At 42.6% G+C, this 21,819-nt stretch overlaps 1 protein-coding gene across 1 annotated transcript; it reads right to left on the reverse strand.

Moving 5' to 3' along the window:
* Positions 1-14,682: 14,682 nt before the first annotated feature.
* On the reverse strand, positions 14,683-19,496 carry irf8 (interferon regulatory factor 8). Its single transcript, XM_039681871.1, has 8 exons — positions 19,256-19,496; positions 18,484-18,667; positions 18,185-18,261; positions 17,934-18,042; positions 17,674-17,715; positions 16,602-16,988; positions 16,156-16,271; positions 14,683-15,336 (listed from the first exon to the last, which is right to left on the reverse strand). The coding sequence occupies exons 1-8, from the start codon at positions 19,421-19,423 to the stop codon at positions 15,145-15,147; spliced, it is 1,275 nt and encodes a 424-aa protein (XP_039537805.1). The 5' UTR covers positions 19,424-19,496; the 3' UTR covers positions 14,683-15,144.
* Positions 19,497-21,819: the final 2,323 nt, after the last annotated feature.

The following is a 21,819-nucleotide window of genomic DNA, read 5'->3' on the forward strand; positions in this document are numbered from 1 at the left end:
GAATTGGGGACCACGATCAGAGACAATATCACGGGGAATTCCAAATATCCGGAAGACATGATTCATTAGGAGCTCAGCAGTCTCCTTGGCTGAAGGCAGTTTGGGCAGGGGGATAAACCGGGCAGCCTTAGAGAAGCGGTCAACAACCACCAGGATTACAGTGTTGCCTTGGGATGGAGGAAGTCCTGTAACAAAGTCCAGAGAAAGGTGTGACCATGGCCTTTTGGGGAATAGGTAAGGGACGGAGCAGACCCTGGGGTCGCTGACGTGTAGTCTTTCCTTGATTACACACAGGGCAGGCCTCCACATAAACCTGGACATCCTTCTTGATGGACGGCCACCAAAACCTCCGCTGGAGGAATTCCAGTGTGCGAGCACTACCTGGATGGCACGTCAAGGGCGACTCATGACCCCACTGCAAGACCCGGGCCCGAACAGATAGAGGAACGTACAAGCGTCCGGCAGGACCACCACCTGGATCGGGCTCGTGGACAAGGGCCTCTCGTACCCCTCTTTCTAGTTCCCATTGAAGAGGCGCAACTATCCTAGACCCTGGAATAATCGATGCCAAGGGCTTCTCCTGTGTTTCGGGAGAGTAGACTCGAGAGAGGGCATCCGGCTTGCCATTCTTGGTGCCGGGTCTGTAAGATAGGAGAAACTGGAATCGATTAAAAAACAGGGACCATCGCGCTTGCCGAGGGTTCAACCGCTTAGCCTGCTGGAGATACTCCAGGTTCTTGTGGTCGGTAAGAACTTGGAAAGGATGCTGAGCCCCCTCAAGCCAATGGCGCCACTCCTCCAAGGCCAGTTTTACCGCAAGCAACTCTCGATCCCCCACATGGTAGTTACGCTCGGGAGGAATAACAAGAATCGGAGCGGAAGTGAAGCGGCACTTGAGATCCTCGAAGGCCCCCGCAGCCTCCGAACCCCAGTGAATCTTGGTTCCTCCTCCCTTAGTAAGTGCTGTTAAGGGGGCAACCACCGAGCTGAAATTCTTAATGAACTTCCTATAGAAGTTTGCAAAGCCAATGAAACGTTGAACCTCCTTGACTGTGGCAGGGGTGGGCCAGTTGAGGACTGCCTTGACCTTCTTGGGATCCATTTCCAGGTGGCCGGGAGTGATGATAAACCCAAGAAACTGAGTCTGGGAAACATGAAAGTCACACTTCTCTGGTTTTACGTAGAGATTATTGTCAAGAAGTTTCTGGAGAACCTGGCTAACATGCCCCACATGCTCCTTCAGTGATTTTGAGAAGATGAGGATATCGTCCAGGTATACGAAGACGAACAGATTAAGCATGTCACGAAGAACATCATTAATCAGGGCTTGGAATACTGCGGGGGCGTTAGTGAGTCCGAACGGCATCACCAGATATTCATAGTGACCCGTGGGGGTGTTGAAGGCCGTCTTCCATTCATCTCCTTGCCTGATCCGCACAAGATGGTAAGCATTGCGGAGATCCAGTTTAGTAAAAATGGAAGCCCCTTGAAGCAGCTCAAAAGCAGTGACCATGAGAGGAAGGGGGTATCGATTACGTACCGTGATCTTGTTTAAGCCCCGGTAATCTATGCAAGGCCTAAGACCCCCGTCTTTCTTCTCTACAAAGAAAAACCCTGCCCCAGCCGGAGAGGTAGAGGCACGGATGATGCCGGCTGACAAGGACTCCTTAATGTAGGCATCCATAGCAGAGTGCTCAGGAGAGGATAAGGAGAAGACACGACCCCTTGGAGGGCAGGAACCAGGGAGTAGCTCAATGGCACAGTCATAAGCTCGGTGAGGTGGTAAGGAGGTAGCCTGGGACTTGCTGAACACTGGCTTGAACTGATGGTAAACACTGGGGACTCGAGAGAGATCGACAGACTCTTGAAACTCAGAACTAGGGGCTGAGGGACTCTGAAGCTTGCAGGTGAGTTGGCAAGTGGATCCCCAGCTTAGGATGGTGCCAGTAGGCCAGTCGATCTGGGGATTGTCTGCGCAGCCATGGGTGACCCAGGATAATAGGATACTCAGGGGAGTCAATGAGATAAAAGATCTCCTCCTGCTGGTGTTGAAAGACAGTAAGTCGTATGGACTGAGTCACCTCTGTTACTTTGCCTGGTTCCAGAGGTCTGCCATCCAAAGCTGTAACTGCCTGGGGATGAGGAAGTAGTTGGGTAGGGATTTTAAGTTCCTTAGCCAAGGTTAGATCCAGGAAGTCACCTGCGGCACCGGAATCGATCATAGCCTGGACCCGATGCTGGTGGCCTCCCCAGGACAGAGTGGCTGGAATAGCAAGGACAGCATTAGTAGGAGGAGCTCTAATTTTCCCCATCACAGTCCTCCTGTAGCTGGACGGGGACAGGAGTTTCCCGAAAGCTCAGGGCAAGTGGAGCGGAAGTGGCCAGCAACCCCGCAGTAGAGACAACGGCGCTCCCTCATGCGACGTTCCCTTTCGCTGGGAGAAAGCCTGGATCGGCCTAACTGCATGTCCTCCGGGGAATCCAGGAGCTGTTCAGGGGCCGGGGAAGCTCTGAATGAAGGAACAGTAACTGGAGTAACAGAGTTGCTCAGATTAACTTGGGACTGAGACACCTGGCGGCGAGCTGTTCTCCGCTCTCTCAGACGATTGTCCAGGCGGATGGCCAATGCTATGAGGGACTCGAGATCCTCAGCTGGTTCTCGGGTGGCTAACTCATCTTGAAGGGGCTCCGACAACCCTGCCTGAAAACAGACCCTCAACGCTTCATCATTCCATCCGCTCCTTGCTGATATGGTCCGAAATTCAATGGCAAAATCTGCAGTGCTGCGGGAACCCTGGCGAAGAGAAAGTAGGCGTTTAGAAGCTTCTCTACCACTGACAGGATGATCAAACACCCTCTTGAACTCTTTCACAAAATCCTCATAGGAGGCACAACAAGCATCCTGGGACTGCCATACTGCAGAGGCCCAGGAGAGCGCCTTATCTGAAAGGAGGGTAATAATGTAAGCAATCTTGGAACGGTCTGTGGGAAAACTTGAGGGTTGAAGCTCAAAGGTTAGGGAGCATTGGGTGAGGAAACCCTGGCAGGAACATGGATCTCCAGCAAAGGGCTTGGGAGGTGGAAGTCGGGGCTCCGTGAATGGAGAAGGCCTGTCGGGGGAAGGTGAAGGTGAGGGAACAGGGAGGCGTTCGGAGAGCTGGCGGATGGAACTCATCATTTCACCCAGGAGATGAGAATGACTGGTCATCAGCTTTTCTTGTTGGCTGAGAACGGCTTCATGGCGCTGGAAAGATGCCTCATGTTGAGCAATCAACGTAACCAGGTCCTTGGAACTGAGTGTCTCTGGGTCCATGGCTGACTCGGTTTTTCTGTCACGAGCTGGGCTCGAACTCGGGTCTCTGGTGTGGAAAGATGAAAGTTCTACCTCTTAGCCACAGAGGAGGTAGTGTTGGACCCAAACGAAACACTCAAGGCAATACTCCAGGCAAAGTAGATTTATTAAAAAAAAAGATACTTTGCAAGTCAAAAATCCAACAAAAGTTCTTCAGAGAAAGAGGAATGATAATAGGAGAAAAAATGCAAACAATAACAGGAGAAAAATAAAACAACTCCACGAGGGGAGAAAAAACTAACTCAGACAACTAAGAATAGCTTACTTGGGATTGCTTGGAACTTAAAAAAAACACAGCGGATCACAGCAGGAATCACATAGCCAAGACTCAAAAACCGAGTGAGGAACAAGGGGAAAAAAACACAGCTAAAATACTCTAAGGAAAACAAGGCACAGGTGACCTGCATAATAGCTAACAAGGATGCATGAGGAAGAACTAAGGCAGAAGGGAACACAGGTGACCTCTAGAGGCCCGGAGAAGAACAACAGGAGGCAGGATTCTCACATTTTCTTATATATATTTTTTTCCAGACACATTTTTACAAATTCCAAACCACATTAATCTTGATAACTACTATTCATTTTGTATTTAATCATATACAAGTGAAGAAAAAAATTAAGGCTGGAAATGAAAACACCTTATATTCAGGTGGATAATAGTGGATAATTATTAGGTATGTTTTCTTTTACAGAGAAAATAAGCCTAAAAAAAAGTTATGGTATGACCATGCTCATTGGGTCAGACGAAAATAGGTGGGGAACAAAAGACATGTTCACTGCAAAATAATCAAGCGTGAAACATTCTGTGAAATGTGTTTTTGTTGTTGTCTCAGTTGTTGAAGCATTTTGTGTTCATACAAGTATTTACACACAATTTGCTGGAAATAAAAGCTGTTGAAAGTAAGAGGATGTTTCTTTTGTTTATGTATATATTAGGGCTTTGCAAAAATTAATTGCGATTAATCGCATCCAAAATAAAAGTTTACATAATATATTTGTGTGTGCTGTATATAATTATTTTGTATATATAAATATCTATGCATGCATGTATATATTTAAGAATTATTTGTGCTTAAATTCTGTATATGTATATAAATACATAATCTATATTATACAAATATAAATGTTTTATATACGAATAACACATTTTCTTAAATATATACATACATGTGTGTGTATTTATATATACAAAATAATTATATACAGCACACACAAATATATATGTAAACACAGACTTTTATTTTGGATGCGATTAATCGCAATTAATTTTTGCACAGCCCTAGTATTTATAAATGAATGCAGTAGTCAACGTTTGAAGTGGACTTAACCCTTTCATCAAAGTTTTACATTAATATTGAACAAAACCCATTCTTGTCTTAGGACAACTTTAATAATCTACACTGTAAAAAATTGCTGTAGATTCTACAGCAAAATTCTACAGAAATTGATTTGATCATTTTACAAGTTATTACTGTAATTCGCAATGCATTATGGGTCAAAAGGAGTATTACAGTTGTTTACTGTATATTTCCCTGTCAACAGTAAATTGATTTACATGTAAGAGGGTGTTTTCACTGTAGTTCATACATTTTACAACAATTTACTGTGACGTGGCATTATGGGATTGCGCAGGCTGAATACATTTGAAATCTGGTGGACTGGAGCAGGGCAGGATCGAGTTGAAGATAAAAGGCACTATTTACTCAATTTTTGTCAAGTTAACTTAAATTTACGTCCATAAATATTTACAATCCAATGTATTACTTAATGAGCGATTCATGTTTTGAACAGAATTCATAACATCGGCATGTTATATATCATGCAATTATTGATCGAATTGTTAACAACTGCGTGTTATCAGGACATTTAGTGTGATGTAAAAGTGTTTGATTCCTATATTTTCCCCCGAAACGTTACGTTTATTTTGTAAAGCAATGTGTCTTTAATTTTAAATTTCTTGTTTCAGGCGAGGCAATCATGACGGCGCGCGCTCCATAACAGTGGTGAGGCGATCTGAACTTTTACAAGCACAAGGTAAAACTATCTTAAATGTTATGGGCGAAGGCTGCAGTTTGTTACAGTTTTATTTGAATTTGCTCTATGAGAGTATTTTAGAGCATTGCAGTTTGCAAGACGACAGATCGGATCCACTGAAGTCTTGGTGAGAGTTACCTTTCTTGACGAAAACATTGGAATTGAGAATGAGGAGTCACGTGCCGATTTGGGCGGGGTCTGAGCCGGTCGGCCATGATGGTAGGAGACGCTATCGGTTACCAGGGGCAACGCCTTTAGAACCCCACAGAGACGCTACTAAACATTCCAGAGCTCTTTAATTTTCGCGCTTTTATTATTTTCGCGCATTTATTATTTTGGCAGGACAGAGACAGATCTAAGAATATGAGAAAAAAGGAAGAAAGTAATGCAAAAAGATAAGGCGAAAGAAAAGGGACCTTACAAGAACAAACTCACACAAAGCACAAAACAGCTGTATTTGAAGAAGCAGCGTCAAGATATTTGTTCTTTTGCACTAATAACAGTATTCATATTTTATTATTATTACTTATGTTGTCCATGAAACTTATATTGTCCAAATATACATATATTTCAGTTCTCAATAAATACTTTTAAGCCATATCAAGTTGTTTCAAACATTTATTTCAAAGAAATAAAAAAAGTAATGAACTAGGCACTCAAACAACACTTTTGCGTATGTTCGTTAAGGCACAGCAAACAGTGAAAATCGTATATTAAAGGCATCAGCCAACCAAGCAATTCGGCGCGTCTCCTCGTCTGTCAGGCCAGAGACTCCCTGATGCTGTGTCCATTTCGGTAACCTAAAAAATTGTATTCCATTGTTCCTATGTTTTCCATATGTCTCGTGTGAGTTACTGGAGGAGTTTTTTAACGCGGCAGTTACTTCCAGGCATGGTAAAACAGTGCGGTATTGCGAGAAACTCCTCTACTACCGAGCTAAAAACACACGGAAAAAAATACTATTTTGCCGTGGGAATCCTACCAACATGGCGGAGAGGGGAGGGGCTCTGTACAATGACGTCAACTTCTCATTCTCAATAGGCTATATTAACATTGTTGGATGCTGCTATATTCTCATTTATTTTACAAGTTTTAATTTCGTATTGAGAGCATGTAAAACGTCTCGGTTACGAATGTAACCCTCGTTCCCTGAGTAGGGAACGGAGACATTACGTCGGAATGACGGAGAATGGGGGTTTCGCATAGAAAGCCAATCCTCTTCGAGTATTTAATAATGAGCCAATGGCATGAAAATGCCTTGGGGCTAGGGAATTTGCATAGCGTAACTCCGCCCCACCCCGTGGGTATAAAAGAAGGAAGTGAATGCAACCGCAGTATGTCTTCGCTGAGGAGCCGAGACTGAACTCAGGCGTCTACCCAGCAGTACAGCAGAAGTGACAAGGAGACGTAACGTCTTATCACGCCAACTTTATAGCTGTCTTCCAGTGCCCTGCGAAAGTCTGGACTCCTAGCTTAGCTTATAACAGGAGTTACCTACTTTGACACAGGAATACCAAGGTACACTGGGAAACATATCCCGGGAGGGACATGCTACCAAATGCCTACCGTAGGGAGGACTTAGGAATACACATATGGCCGTGTTAGGGACTACATATGGAGATCACTGGAGCACCAACCTAAGGGTGGCTAGAAACTTAACTCCAGGAGTGGCAGATGGCTTGCCAAGGGAAGACACATGCTCAGAGAGGCTTACAGTGGATAATACACATGTGACAGTTACCATAGGGAACCGTGCACACGGAGGCACCTAGCCGGCATCCAGAGCAAAGCAGTGGTGCCCGCATCAGAAGTGCTGGAGGACTCAAGGCTTCAATGGAAGACTACTGAGGAAATATCGCACTTATCCAGTCCAAGGAGTGGAATGGCGAGTAAGCGAAGACACCTAAGCGCGTCCAGTACTGGCGGAAGCGAGTACGCGAGAGGACACCGGCTCTATTCGCAGATTGTAGAATCTTGCGAAGGTGTCACCCAGCCTGCAGCTCTGCAAATGTCTGTTAGCGAGGCGCCATGCGCTAGAGCCCAAGAGGAAGCCATACTCCGAGTGGAGTGGGCCGTCACACCAAGGGGCCACGGTCGACCTTGCTGTTGGTAAGCCAAAGCGATGGCGTCCACTATCCAGTGAGACAGCCACTGCTTTGAGAGAGCCCCTGCCTTCTGGCTCCCCCCATAACAGACAAAGAGCTGGTCTGAGGTCCTGAAACACCGCATTCTGTCAACGTAGGCGCGGAGCGCACGTACCGGACAGAGCAGTGCCAAGGCTGGGTCTGCCTCCTCCAGGGGCAGCGCTTGCAGGTTCACCACCTGGTCCCGGAAGGGAGGTTAGGAACCTTGGGCACATATCCAGGCCGGGGTCTCAAGATCACGTGAGAGTAAGCCGGCCCGAACTCCAGGCACGCTTCGTCAAAGGAGAATGCGTGCAGGTCCCCTACCCTCTTGATGGAGGCCAATGCAACCAGGAGTGCTGTCTTCATGGACAGAAACTTTAACTCTACCGATTGCAAGGGCTCAAAGGGAGGCCTCTGCAGAGCACTTAGAACTACTGAGAGGTCCCAAGAGGGCACGGGGGAGGGCGAGGCGGATTTAACCTCCGTGCTCCCCTCAGGAACCTGATGACCAGGTTGTGCTTTCCCACAGACTTACCTTCTACTGCATCATGAGACGCGGCAATGGCCGCAACGCAAACCTTAAGGGTGGAGGGAGACAGCCTACGCTCCAACCCTTCTTGGAGGAAGGAAAGCACGAGACCGATCGAACATCTCCGGGGGTCTTCCCCGCGGGAAGAGCACCAGTTGACGAAGAGGTTCCACTTCAACGCGTAGAGGTGTCTCGTGGACGACGCCCTAGCGGAAGTGATGGTTGCCGCCACCGCAGCTGGCAGCGAACTCAAACCTGCCTCGTCCCGTCCAGGAGCCACACGTGCACACGAGGGTGCCAGAGGGTGCCCCATCTCTGAGTGAGTAGGTCTTGTCTCAGAGGCATAGGCCAAGGAGGTGCTGTCGCGAGGAGCATCAGTCCGGAGAACCACGTCTTGGTGGGCCAATAGGGGGCTACCAGCAAGACCTGCTCCTCGTCCTCCTTGATCTTGCACAACACCCGTGCAAGAAGGCTCACTGGGGGAAACGCATACTTGCGTGGTCCGAGCGTGCCCTCGGACAGGGAATAAATTGGGCACAGTGGGATGAGTCCCGAGAGGCGAACAGGTCTATCTGTGCCTCCCCGAACTGGTCCCAAATCAGCTGGACTGTCTGGGGATGGAGTCGCCATTCGGCGGAGATGGGGCGGACCCGTGACAGCTCGACGGCCGCCAGGTTCCGGTCTCCTGGAATGTACACTGCACGAAGGGACCTCAGGTGCTTCTGACTCCATAACAGGAGGTGGCGAGCAAGCTGCGACAACCGACGTGAGCGTAGACCACCCTGATGGTTGATATACACTACCGTAGCAGTATTGTCCGAACGGACAAGTACGTGTTGACCCCTGAGCAGTGCTCGAAAGCGGTGCAGGGCCAGGCGTACTGCCAGCAGCTTGAGACAATTGATGTGCATGAGGCGCTGGGGTCCTGTCCAGGAACCCGCGGCTGCATGACCATTGCACATGGCACCCCAAACCGTGGTAGAGGCATCTGTGGAGACAACTACATGCCTGGAAACTCACTGAAGAGGGACTCCGGCCCGTAAAAAGCTGAGGTTCGACCATGGGAAGAAGGTCTGGCGGCACGCTGGAGTCACTGGAACTCGGAGCGAGCCGCGATGCCATGCCTACCTCGGGACTCGATCGCGAAGCCACAGCTGAAGCGGTCTCATATGAAGCAATCCGAGCAGCGTTGCCGCGGCTGCGGATGCCATATGTCCCAGGAGCCTCTGAAAAAGTTTCAGTGGAACCGCTCTCTTGCCCTCGAACTGTCGAAGACAAGTCAGCAGTGAGTGCGCGCGCTCGTTCGTGAGCTGCGCGGACATGGCGACCGAGTCTATCTCCATACCGAGAAAAGAGATCCTCTGCACGGGGCAAAGTTAGCTCTTCTCCCGGTTGACCCGAAGGCCCAGACGGGCTAGGTGCTGGAGCACCAGGTCTCTGTGTTCGCAAACCTGTTCTCGAGATTGTGCTAGGATCAGACAATCGTCGAGATAGTTCAGGATGCGAACCCCGTATTCGCGAAGGGGAACAAGGGCTGCCTCGACGATCTTCGTGAAGACGCGAGGTGACAGAGCTAACTCGAATGGGAGAACCGTGTACTGATATGCCTGGCCCTCGAAAGCAAACCGAAGAAACGGTCTGTGTCGAGGCAAAATGGAGACATGAAAGTACGCATCCTTCAGGTCTATCGCTGCAAACCAATCCTGAGGCCGGACGCATTCGAAATTGCGTTTGGCTGTGAGCATTTTGAACGGCAATCGATGAAGAGTACGGTTCAAAATGCGCAGATCCAGGATCGGTCTTAACCCACTGGTCTTCTTGGGGACGTTGAAGTAGGGGCTGTAAAGCCTGACCTCATCTCGGCTGGAGGGACAGTCTCGATTGCACCCTTCGCCAGCAGGGTCGCAATTTCCGCTCTCATGACTGGGGCATTGCCACCGATCACCGAGAAGCGAACTCCCCTGAAACGGGGAGGAGACCGTGCGAACTGAATCGCGTAGCCGAATCTGATCGTTCTGATGACCCAGCGGGACAGGCCGGGGAGCTCTAACCAAGCTTCCAGGAACTGAACCAGCGGGGTCATGCGAACCACAGACGTCCCCCCGGAGGGGCAGCGAGGCGGAGAGACCGGCATGCGCAAAGGAGTTACTCCGTGCGGGTGCACAGCCGAGCCCCGTTCCCTGACAGAAGAGACCAGGAAAGGACCAGCGTTCCACGGGGGTCTGTTCTGCCGGGTGTCTGGCGATAGAGGGGGAAGGGAGTGGTGTAGTCGAGGGACGACACATGCTCCCTTCCGCACCCTCAGAGACAGAGAGGAATGAGCGGGGCGACGCACTGGGACGTCGTGCGCGCTCATTCCTGTCTGTGTGCTCAGTGATGATGTCAAGTCTTTCTTTAACCAACTCAGGGTGCTGCCCACCCGTGGGTGAGAACAAAAGATTCTCCCCCGGCCCTCCACCGGGGGAAGGAGGGGGCCTGCTACCACCTCCTGGGAAAAACTTGACCTCATCACTGAGCAGCCCGTCTCAGGAACGCTGCTTCGCCTGGCGTTTAGCGGGGCGCGCGGCCTGAGGGGGCTGTGACGCTGTCCTGCGGCCTCCTCCGCGACGCGACCCGGATGAAGGCTGCCGCGTGGGAGGCAGGGGAGCCGCAGGAGGGCGTCCTCGGCGGCGAGCAGGTGGAGGCGTCTGAGCCGACGGCTGGCTAGAAGCGGCAGCTGGCCGTCGGGGCAGGATGTGCTTAATCGCCTCCGTCTGCTTCTGGGCAGTCGAGAACTGCTGGGCAAAGTCCTCGACTGCACCGCCGAAAAGGCCAACCTGGGAGAGGGGGGCATCGAGCAGACAAGTCCGCTAGGTATCCCGCGTGTCTGCCAGGTTGAGCCAGAGATGGCGCTCCTGAACCACACTAGTGGCCATCACCTGACCAATGGAGCGAGCGGCCACTTTCGTCGCCCGGAGAGCGAGGTCGGTGGCAGCTCGCAGCTCATTAAACGCCGCTTGGTAAGTCCCCCCCCTCGTGCATATCCCTGAGCAGTTTGGCTTGGAAAACCTGCAAAGTGCTCATTGCATTTGGGGGGCGGAGGCTGCCTGTCCCGCCGCTCTATAGAAACACGCCGCCATAGACGACGAGAACCTACAGGCTTTGGATGGGTGCTTGGGAGTACCGAGAGTATATTTTCGAGCATTTGCAGTTTGGAAGACAAGGCATAATTACTGAAGTGCTGTTGAGACAGAACGTAAATATGCATGTGCAGTTAGCTTTGCTGATGAAAAACATTAGGATATGATTTTAACATCATTGCATGATGCTGCTATTTTCTCATTTATTTCACTAGTTTGGATTTATTATTGAGAGCAATTAAACCCAGTGTTTAACAAATCCCTGCGTCATAACTAAATTCAAAATGACTGGCAAAATATTTGAAAGTTCATTTTATTTTCTGTTCAAAGTTCCCATATTTATCGTTTTCTTAATATAACTTGAACCTAAATCTAAATGAGAAATGTATCACTGTAAATTGTCAATTTGATAACTTTCCACGTGCATTTAAAAATGTGCAGCTTTTAATTTTCATTTATAGAGACCATAAAGGTTATCAGAAGTCTTGTAAAGGTGCTAGATTTGCCCAAATAGACACAACACTGATTTGCAAAATTGGATATCGTCATTTCACATGCATGTACAACTCTGAATTACTTAATTAGGCATTTTAAAATGCCATATTGATGAGGGCTGGGAAATCTGTCTGTACTGCATTTACTGCATATACTGCATTTAATTACATTACTTTTTTTTCCTTCTATTTTTTTTTATTGTAGATGTCAGCAACAGCAGCTGAAGTGGAAAAAAGTTCTGCACTTCCAGACTCTCTGAGACTGATTGTCTTAGGTAATGTACGTTCCAAAATCTTTAAATTACTTAATACATTTTGCCTGTTGTATACAATTTTATAAACTGTTTTCTTTTTCTCTTCATTTGTTTTATTTTTAGGTGAAATTCTCACTGCAACCCAGTGGATGCTGATTATAGAGGGTCAAGTGGTTATGAATTAACACCCCAATTTCATGGCTGAATTTGCTGCTTTGTTTGCAACTTACTACAACTTTAATCTGGTGTACCAGCACGAGGCATCCTGTACACTTGAATATGTTCAAAGGTAACAGATTACTGAAATATATGTTAAAGGATTAGTTCACCTAAAAAGTAATGTTAGTTCACCTGTCATTAATTAACTACTGGCCTTTGTTCATTTTCTGAACACAAATTAAGATATTTTTGATGAAATCTTACAGGGTTTCTGAACCATACATAGGCCACAAAATCATTGCAACTTCCAAGGTCCAGAAAGGCAGTTAAGACAATGTTAAAATAGACCATGTGACTACACTGGATCAACCTTAATGTTATGAAGCCACGAAATCTCTTCTCTTCTGTGTCAATCTCTGACGCTGTATTAAACAGTGCATCGCTTCCAGGTTCTACGTTAGAACAAAAAGTATTCTCATCACTTCATAACATTGAGGTTGATCCACTGGAGTTACATGGACTACTTTAATGACTACCTTTCTGGGCCCTGGAAGTTGTAATGACGTTGTGGTCTATGTGTGGTTCAGATACCTCTGATTTCATCAAACACATCTTAATGTGTGTTCCTGAAAATGAATGAAGGTCAGTAGTGACAGATTAACGAGTAATTAATTACAGAAATGTCATTTTGCGGTGAACAAATCCTTTTTAGTAGTGCAAATAATGCTTATTGTAAAGTGGTATATTTTCATAAGTCTGCACATGATCCTAAAGCTTCTGCTTGTATTTTTCTGACTGATTTTTGAGCAGATGTTTTGTTTGATTCAACCCATCCACTGGTACCAAGACCATCAAGGAAAGTGGAAAGACCTCAGAGAAGAGGAACAACACAGTTAATCTTCATGTGTCTACTTTTTCACATGAGGCTACCCATTGGACCTTGAGTGGTTAAGCATGTGAGTTGTCAAATGTATATATAAAACAAAAAACTGAGACGTCTATAATTACACAAAATGTAAAAAAGTACTTTGAAACAAAAATAGTAATAATAATAGAAAAGCAGAAATTTAAGTTTTAACAAGAGATGTGAGTTAACCATAATGCCATTCTGTTTGAGCTTAAAGGGATAGTTCACCCAAAAATGGATAATCATTCACCATTTCCTCACCCCCATGTTGTTCCAAACCTGTATGAGTTGCTTTCTTCTGCTGAACTTAGAAGATATTTTGAAGAATGTTGGTAATCAAACAGTTGGTGGTAGCCATTTACTTTAAATTGTCTGGTTACCAAAATTCTTTAAAATATCATCTTTTGTGTTAAAGAAAGAAACTCATACAGGTTTGGAACAACATGGGGGTGAGGAAATGGTGAATGATTTTCCATTTTTGGGTGAACTATCCCTTTAAGCTCAAACAACAGAATGGCATTATGGTTAACTCACATCTCTTGTTAAAACTCAAATTTCTGCTTTTCTATTATTATTTCTATTTTTGTTTCAATCCTGCATGCAGGACTCTGAGTTGGGGGAGAGTGGCCACATGCAACAGTACAGGCCATAGGAAAGACACATAAGGGCCATAGATAAGACTTCTTTCCATTAATTCATAGGCTCTTCCTTTTCTGGTTGCTGTTCGTGTGAAAAGACTGGAGACATTTCCCCCAGTACACAGCCATGCAGCCGGAGGAGCCTCAAGTTAGATCCAGCCCTGTCTTAACTTCCCCGGTCATAACTGAGTCCAAATGACATTGCAATCTCATTTCTTCATTCAACACAGAAGAACTGAATTGCAACTTCACCACCATTAAACTACTTTCTTCTGAGACAGCACCCGTACACTCATTCAACGGCTAATGCAGCAATCGTACTGTATATAATCACATCCTCCCAGTGTTTGCTAATGGACACTTAGGCCCTGTCCTAAATGTCCCCCTAAGCCCTCCTGGTCGTCAAGTCCACACTTACGGGACATAATGCGGCCTTAGTTCCAGAATCAATTAATTAACACTGATTGCCAGATGCAATCAAATGCAATCAATCGGTCACATTCAAGCCAAATATCATAAATGACTTTAAATTGTACATAGACCTTTTGGAACAAACTATAAACAAAAAAAGCACTGAAAATGTTTTAAATGCCATGAAATGTGCAATTTTGATTGCAATTAAATGCAACTTTTTTTTTTCCTGGCAGCTGATGTTCTTAATAATATTACAATGCAAGATCCATTGTACTTGTGGCATTAAACACATTGTCCTACTTTCAATTAGGTGTCTTTAACTGCTATTTCCTAACATTTAAATTACTAATTTAAAACAATGCACTCATTGTGTGCACATGTTTTTATATTGTACTTCTATAAAAAAATACCTGCATGTAACTACAGCTGTAATACGTTTCTGTAATTACATCTATCCAAACCTTAACCTACCCTTAAACCTACCTATACCCCCAAAGCTGTTATTAAATTTACCTGTATCCATCTTAATAGCAGCAAAAGCATGAACATGAACCCAACAAGTACATTGTACTTATTTTTGATGAAAGTACATAGTAGTTAAGGACACCTAAACGTGTGACAGAACACACAATTTATATATCAGTTAGACAACCAGCTTATCAAAGTAATTTCTTTAATTATATATTGATTTCTTATATAAAATGTATTGTGCATTCAACTCATTTCTAAAAAAGAATAGCATTAAGCATATAAATCAATATAAAAATCAATTTAAAAATGAAAGATAGTAAAACCTATCAACTTTACAGTGCATAGTAAAAAGAAATAAACAGAGAAATTTCAAATGTTTAGGGCAAAATAAATGAAAAAAGAGTAATCTATACAGAGTTAAAAAAGAAATTCACTTTACTCTAACAAATGAGTACATAATCCCTGAGAACATTGCAAACCTACTGTCAGATGCTGTTTTCGGCCTTGAGAGAACAGGATGCTATACACAGATAGCACACCTAAAGGTCAATTGTTTTCTTTATGTAATGGCAATGTAAAAGCATAATTTTGGGTTGTGAACATGAACTGACTCATTATTTGAGACAAGACTGGTTCAGAGTTCTGCCTCAGACTGGAATCGGCAGGTTGTCCCTGAAACAGGAAGCTTGTGGGGGAACCGGGTAGCTGCATAGATCCTGATATATACGAGCCATCTGATCACTGGCCATGTCATCTGAGATCTCCAAATTCCCACTGCTATACTGGGATCGCCGGGCGGTCACTGCATCCACCAGTTGCTGACAGTTCAATGCTGTGATCTGTTTGGATAAAGAATTAGGTTATTGCTGTGTTTCATAGTGTTTTCAATTCAGGTAATTAAGAATATGAATAGAAAATGTGAAAAGAAGCTAATTGTCTAAAAGGAACCTAACAAATGTAATTAGTATTAAGAAATTAGTCTTTAAGGTTCAGTTTAACACTTTACAATAAGGTTCAAAAAGTTAATACACCAGGCATCATGCACTAAAAATGAACAACTTTTTACAGCTTTAATTAATCTAGGGTAATGTTAATGATAACACTTTACAATAAGGTCTCGTTTGTTAACATTAGTTGATGTATTAACTAACATGAACAATACATTTGTTTGTTGTTGTTTTTTTAGTGTTAATTAATAACAATCCAACTGTAATGAAACTAGACCAATTAGCTATTTGTATTAGTGTATTATTGAAAAATAGTAGATTTATAAATGAACATGGTGACATTTTACAATAAGGTTTCATTAATAATGAAACCTTATTGTAAAATGTCACAATGTTCATTTATAAATCTACTATTTTTCAATAATACATACAAATAGCTAATTCATATAACTAAAATATATTAGTGTATGCAAAAATGTACATTTACTTAGATTAATAAATGCTGTAAAATAATTACCCATTGTTAGGTCAGGATAGCTACTTCAGTTAACAAATTGAACCACTGTAAAATGTTAGTTTTATTTGTTTATTTTATTTATACAAATTATTTTAACATAATAGAAAGAAAGCATGTTTTAATATCATGAATTGAAGAATACACTAAATGAGATCATTCATGTTTGTAAATGTAATATATTTTATATTAAATACCTGCACAATGATTAATTTGCTCTTGACAGTGCTGAAATCATTAAACTCTTCCCCAAAGCAAAGCATGATGGTGGGCTCTGGAGGGTGACAATGACCCTCTTGATATAACTGCAGTGCTGCAAGAAAATAAAACAAACAAATGTAAATATTTTTATGTGTGATCTAAATCTTATCCATTGTTGATTAGTACATAATTAATAAATCAGATCAATTGTATATCAATAATAAGGACAATAAATAAATTGATAAACTAAACTCACATTTATTAAAAAATATTTATTTATTTAAGAGTTATTTACTTTGACGATAACTTTATTAATGATCTTTCAGTACCTTATACAGTATACTGACATGCAATTGTGAACTGTATTTCAACAGTCTAGCACTGAAATAGACTTTTACATAAAATCTGGTGTTATAACATGTCTAGGAGGATCTTTGTTTACCTTGCAGGAACCCGGCAGTGTCAAAGATCTTCACCACAGCATCTCGCTCTAGTTTGCCAGGGTTGGGGTTGTACTGAGTATCCTGGCCACTCCAGAATACTCTGCTCTGACACAGACGCTTGATAAAGATGCCCTCTCGGTTGGCACGCAGCAGTATGCCACGCTCCAAGTGACTGAAGAGCTTACGGGTGACATGACGCTGGCGTTCATTCTCAATGAGGTCAATGGATGGGAAGCGGATGTTCTGGAGGCTGTCTGGTCCATACAAGAAGCCATTAGCCAAAGGGGGCTGACAGGGGGAAATACGGCATCCCTCTGGATGAGTGGTAACCATGCTGCCAACCAGCCGACCTCCATAGTAGAAACCGATCATCATCTGAGAGAACGCTGGAGACATGGAGAAATTTGTGGTCAATCATCCCACTAAAGCAGCAGTAAGACTATCAAGAAGTTAAAACAGGGTTCCGAGGGTTTTCCATGATTTTTCTATAGTCAACTCTATTTACTTGGAAGGATTTTAAAAACTAATATATACAAAGAGATAATGTTTTCTTCAAAGTCTTCATATATATATATATATATATATATATATATATATATATATATATATATATACCATGATATTTCAAGGTTTTCCATAGAAGTAGGAACCCTAAATTTATTAATTAATGAATTATTAATTAATTATCAAATGCTAAATGAATTCTACCATTGTCACTTTGGGTATGAAAGATGATGAACAAAAAAATAAATTGTGTTGAATAATTGCTATAATTGATATAACATAAATAATATAACATAAATGGGGGCAGTCATGGCCTAATGGTTAGAGAGTCAGTTGCGGGTTCGCAAAGCACCTTACTCCCAATCATTCCCCAGGCACCACAGCAAAATGGCTGCCCATTGCTCCAGGTGTGCGTTTTTTCACTACTCCTAATGTGTGAACACTAACTTGGATGGGTTAAATGCATTGGAAAATTCTGAGTATGAGTTACCATACTTGGCATTAACATGTCACTTTCACTTTACATACAACAGAAAACACAACACATACACAACAGAAATTACATACCAGCACTGAATGTCCCTGCAGGATCCTGATGAATAACAGTGGCTGTGAATATACATAAAACACATCAATATGAACACAAACGAGAAATTAGTCAATCTTACACTGTGCGTAGCATGTAAATGTGCAGCAGTGTTATTTTTACAATTTCTATTTAATATTTTTGAAATCAGTTCTCAAGAAAGTACTTATGTTAAATTTACTTTTATCTTCTTTCCTAAAAATGATTAAAATGTAAAGAAACAAGTCATAAACAGTGGTACCATTGTGAGATCCTTGCTGCCACCATTCCTGCACTGAAATCATGTTACTGCCTTCATCCAGGGGAGAATGACTACGCTTCAGGATGCTAATGTATTCCTCATTTGAAGACTGCACACAAACATTATGTAGACATGAGCCATTAGAAAAATGTAACCACAGTCCACAATGTATCTTTATTCCCCTCAATTCCTTCATCCTTTGTCATTCTAAGGGAAAACAGAGCATTTAACAGTAAGAGATATGGCAATACCTCTTTAGTAGGTCCATCCAGGTCTGGTGAGCAGCCCGTGACAGTGGGGTCAATGTCAGTGATTGTGCTTTTACCCACTACAAAATAAAATTTATGCCATTAATTCACTTATATTTTAAAGACAATGGGATATTTAGATAAATAGTAAAGGGTCACTCCGTAGAGTCACTGAACAACTTTTAATGTATGCCTGTAAAAATATGCCTCTGTGCTATTTCAAATGTTTCTTGGAAAATTCAAATGTTTCTTGGAAAAGAAAAACAAAGTGCATACACACACAGACACACAAACACACATACACTTCTGTTCCTCCTCTGGCACAATCCGGTACACTTTGTAAGGCTCAGAGATGTCAAGCTGGGATCGGTCAGTAACTTCCTCAAAATCTGGGCTCTTGTTGAGTGCACAGCGCAATCTGGTCTTCCATGTCGCTGGTTCAGCTTTATCTCCCTCCTTAAACTTCCCTTTAAATATCGCCCACGCCTGAGAAAACACATGCTTAGTCAGACATCACCACAACATCAGAATTACTCACAAAGAAATAGACTTGTAAGGTAATTGAGAAGCTGAATATGGTGCACATTAGTAGAATGATAGAACGATATTTTATGATTCTTGATGAGAGAATGATTCTTTTTTTAAAGAATTATATACATACAGGCAAATTATTTCATTAATATATAGAAATTGATTTAGCAAGATCAACTGTCTATGCAAGGTTATAAATCTGTGGAATGATAGGCAATAAAAAATATAATTTAGTACGCCCACCAACGAATATTTACTGTAAGAAAAAAAAAAAAAAACTAGCAGGAAATTGAAAGCAAGCAATGTCAAACTGGGACAAAATCTAAAAAGTGGTACCAATCTTTTGTCGGTTTTAACATTAGTTAATTTAAAACATAAGATGCACATTCAGATGTTACGCTTGGGGAACCTTTTGTGTACCCAATGAGATCTAAATACATTTTAATAATAAATTACGATCTACATATTACAAAATAATGGTGTAATTATTTTATAAAACAAAAACATTATTATTATTATTATTTATATTAAGTTAACGCTTACTTTGAAGATGGACGCATCCACCTCTTGGTTGTAGTCTTGTTTTCCTGCATGTTTCCAAGGGATTCGAAACATGGTGTGGTTCTCATCCTCCCATAGCAGTCCATTATATATGTTACTGCTTATCTGTTCTATAAGCCACTGTTTCAGTCTGCGACCACCCGGATTCATCCTTTTACACTCTTATTTAACTCTATGCCGTTACCGCGGGCTGCTGAGGACTATACATTTCACAATCACTACTATCCACGCAGCTGTATTTATATGAGTAAGACACCCGCCTCAATCGAATAAAGAATGTCGTGACAGCGGATTGGTCTGCGCAACGCCCAGGCGTCCAATCACAACGTGTCATGGCTGGCGATAAATGAATATGTAAATTACATTCTATGAAGCGGACGCATTTACAAGAAATCTCAGTCTAGTTCACTTTTGGAGGTGTGAGGTGACCTGAGGGGAAAGAGCGGAATGAGTCTTTACAGGCTCAACCTTTTGATACCTAAACCCAGTTTACTGAAGTTTCCTAAATATCCCACGGGTTGGATCTGAAGATAAATATCCTAAAAATAAAACCCTTGTTAATATGCCAGTATAAAGCCTATACATCTTTGATGCAGGTTTGATTTAAAGGTATACTCCACCCAAAAATGAAAATTCTGTCATTATTTACTCCCCCTCAAGTTGTTGCAAACCTGTATCAGTTTTTTTTTCTTCTGCTGAACACAAAGGAAGATATCTGTCTTTGTGTTCAGCAGAAGTAAGAAACTCATACAGGTTTGCAACAACTTGAGGGGGAGTAAATGATGACCAAATTTTCATTTTTGGGTGGAGTATAAGGGATATATAAGGGATATCAGGAATTTGGTTTGTTCAAACCATGGTTTTGGCATTCTTGATGAGTTAAATGTTTATGTATCAACATAGACCTTAAACTATTCAGATTATGAATCATTATACAGCATACAACAGTTGTCTATTTCATGCTACAAACATTTTATGTGAATTAACATTGTTTGTCATATCGTAGCTATCTAAAAAAAAAGTATCTTTTAATTGGAAAGCAAACAAATGTTTCACATGACTCAAATGGTTGTGGTTTATCTTCAGAGCATCCATAGATTTAATAATGACCATTTAAATAAAGCCTGATTGTGGTGGCATGTTCTGAAATGGTTGACATCTCATGTCAAAGCCACGTCTAACCTGCTGTCAGGACTCAGGAAGTTTAAAGATCATGTGGAAACCATAAAAAGCAGATCTTGGAAAGGTGAGGTCGCATGCTGGTGGTGTGTTTGAGGATATGAGCACAGGTAGTGGTCGTCGTGAAGAAGTATTCTCTTTAAGACAGTTTGAGCGGAAGCTGCATGACACGACTAATAAAAATAAGTCATTCTTTTATAAATTCTATAAAAATAAGTCAAACATTTTTTTTTTTTTGGGGGGGGGGGGGGGTCTTAGTTGCCAAGTAAAAAGTGCATTCAATCATTTTATACCATGTTACTTAATATATAATATACACAAAGGAAAAGTACATCATTTATGTCTGTGTTTTTCAAAAAAGAAGCTACTTTGTTGTTATTTTAACTAAACCCAATTCATCACTTTATATAAGGCTTCTCACAACTCAATAATAATAGGCTAAATATAAGCTCATGTTTAATTACATTGTTTAATGTCTGCAATAAAATATCTTGCAAATAGTTTTTTTTTTCAGTTTGAACAACAGTATAGCCTATAAGTAATAAAAATAATAAATTATACAATAGAAGTCCAAATAAGGCTAGTTTAGTGTTTTAGTGCAGTCTGTCACTTAAATATTATTTATACCATAATTTCAAAGCTGAAAAATCTAAATGTATCCTTTTCATGTTTTTTTTTTAAGAAAATAGAACAATTATGGAGACTCAAGCAAACAGACTCAAGCAACTTATTAATGGATTTAATGAAAAAAAAAAAGAAATTCCCTTTGAATCAGTGCTTATTTATCTCAAGATGAATCTAAACACTTCAGAGTGCTCACATTAGCACTAGAAAATAAAGGCGAGTGCTCTGCAATCTCTTTTTTGAAATGAAATGCACATGTGGAACTGCCTCACATGCCATTACTGTCCAGGGTTAAAGCATGTGGTAAAGCAGAGACTGGTGTCATGTCTGCTTTCATCTGTTGCTGCCTGATGCACTGTATTGGTTGCAGGTTTGAGGGTAAATGCGAGAGCTCTGGGTCATCCACTCCGGATCATTTTGTCGCCTCTGTTCTGCATATAGACTCAGTAAAGCTTTGACTCATTCCTGGTCTTCAAAGGGGCTGGGTGTATAGCTGGTCCACAACAATGTCCGGTACTGAAAGAGAGAGAAAAAGAGAGAGAGAGAGAGAGAGAGAGAGAGAGAGAGAGAGAGAGAGAGAGAGAGAGAGAGAGAGAGAGAGAGAGAGAGAGAGAGAGAGAGAGAGAGAGAGAGAATGCAATTATGTTAACCTGCTCTGCCATCAAAACCAGAACAGACTGAAGGTTGTGGTATTACTCAGAGACGACAGCTTATTTTCAGTTGCTGTGCATGGTCTGGGGTAG

The sequence above is a fragment of the Pimephales promelas genome, chromosome 10 (genome assembly GCF_988280905.1).
Source record: "Pimephales promelas chromosome 10, fPimPro1.hap1.1, whole genome shotgun sequence".
In the NCBI taxonomy this organism is placed as follows: Eukaryota; Metazoa; Chordata; class Actinopteri; order Cypriniformes; family Leuciscidae; genus Pimephales; species Pimephales promelas.

Excerpts from the sequence above, each read along its gene's own strand:
- irf8 (XM_039681871.1), bottom strand. The coding sequence starts at position 19,423 with ATGAATCCGGGTGGTCGCAGACTGAAACAGTGGCTTATAGAACAGATA. Across the intron at positions 18,043-18,184 it reads TGGATGGACCTACTAAAGAG|TCTTCAAATGAGGAATACAT; the intron begins GTATTGCCATAT and ends GTTTGTGTGCAG. Across the intron at positions 16,272-16,601 it reads CACTGCCGGGTTCCTGCAAG|CACTGCAGTTATATCAAGAG; the intron begins GTAAACAAAGAT and ends ATTTTCTTGCAG.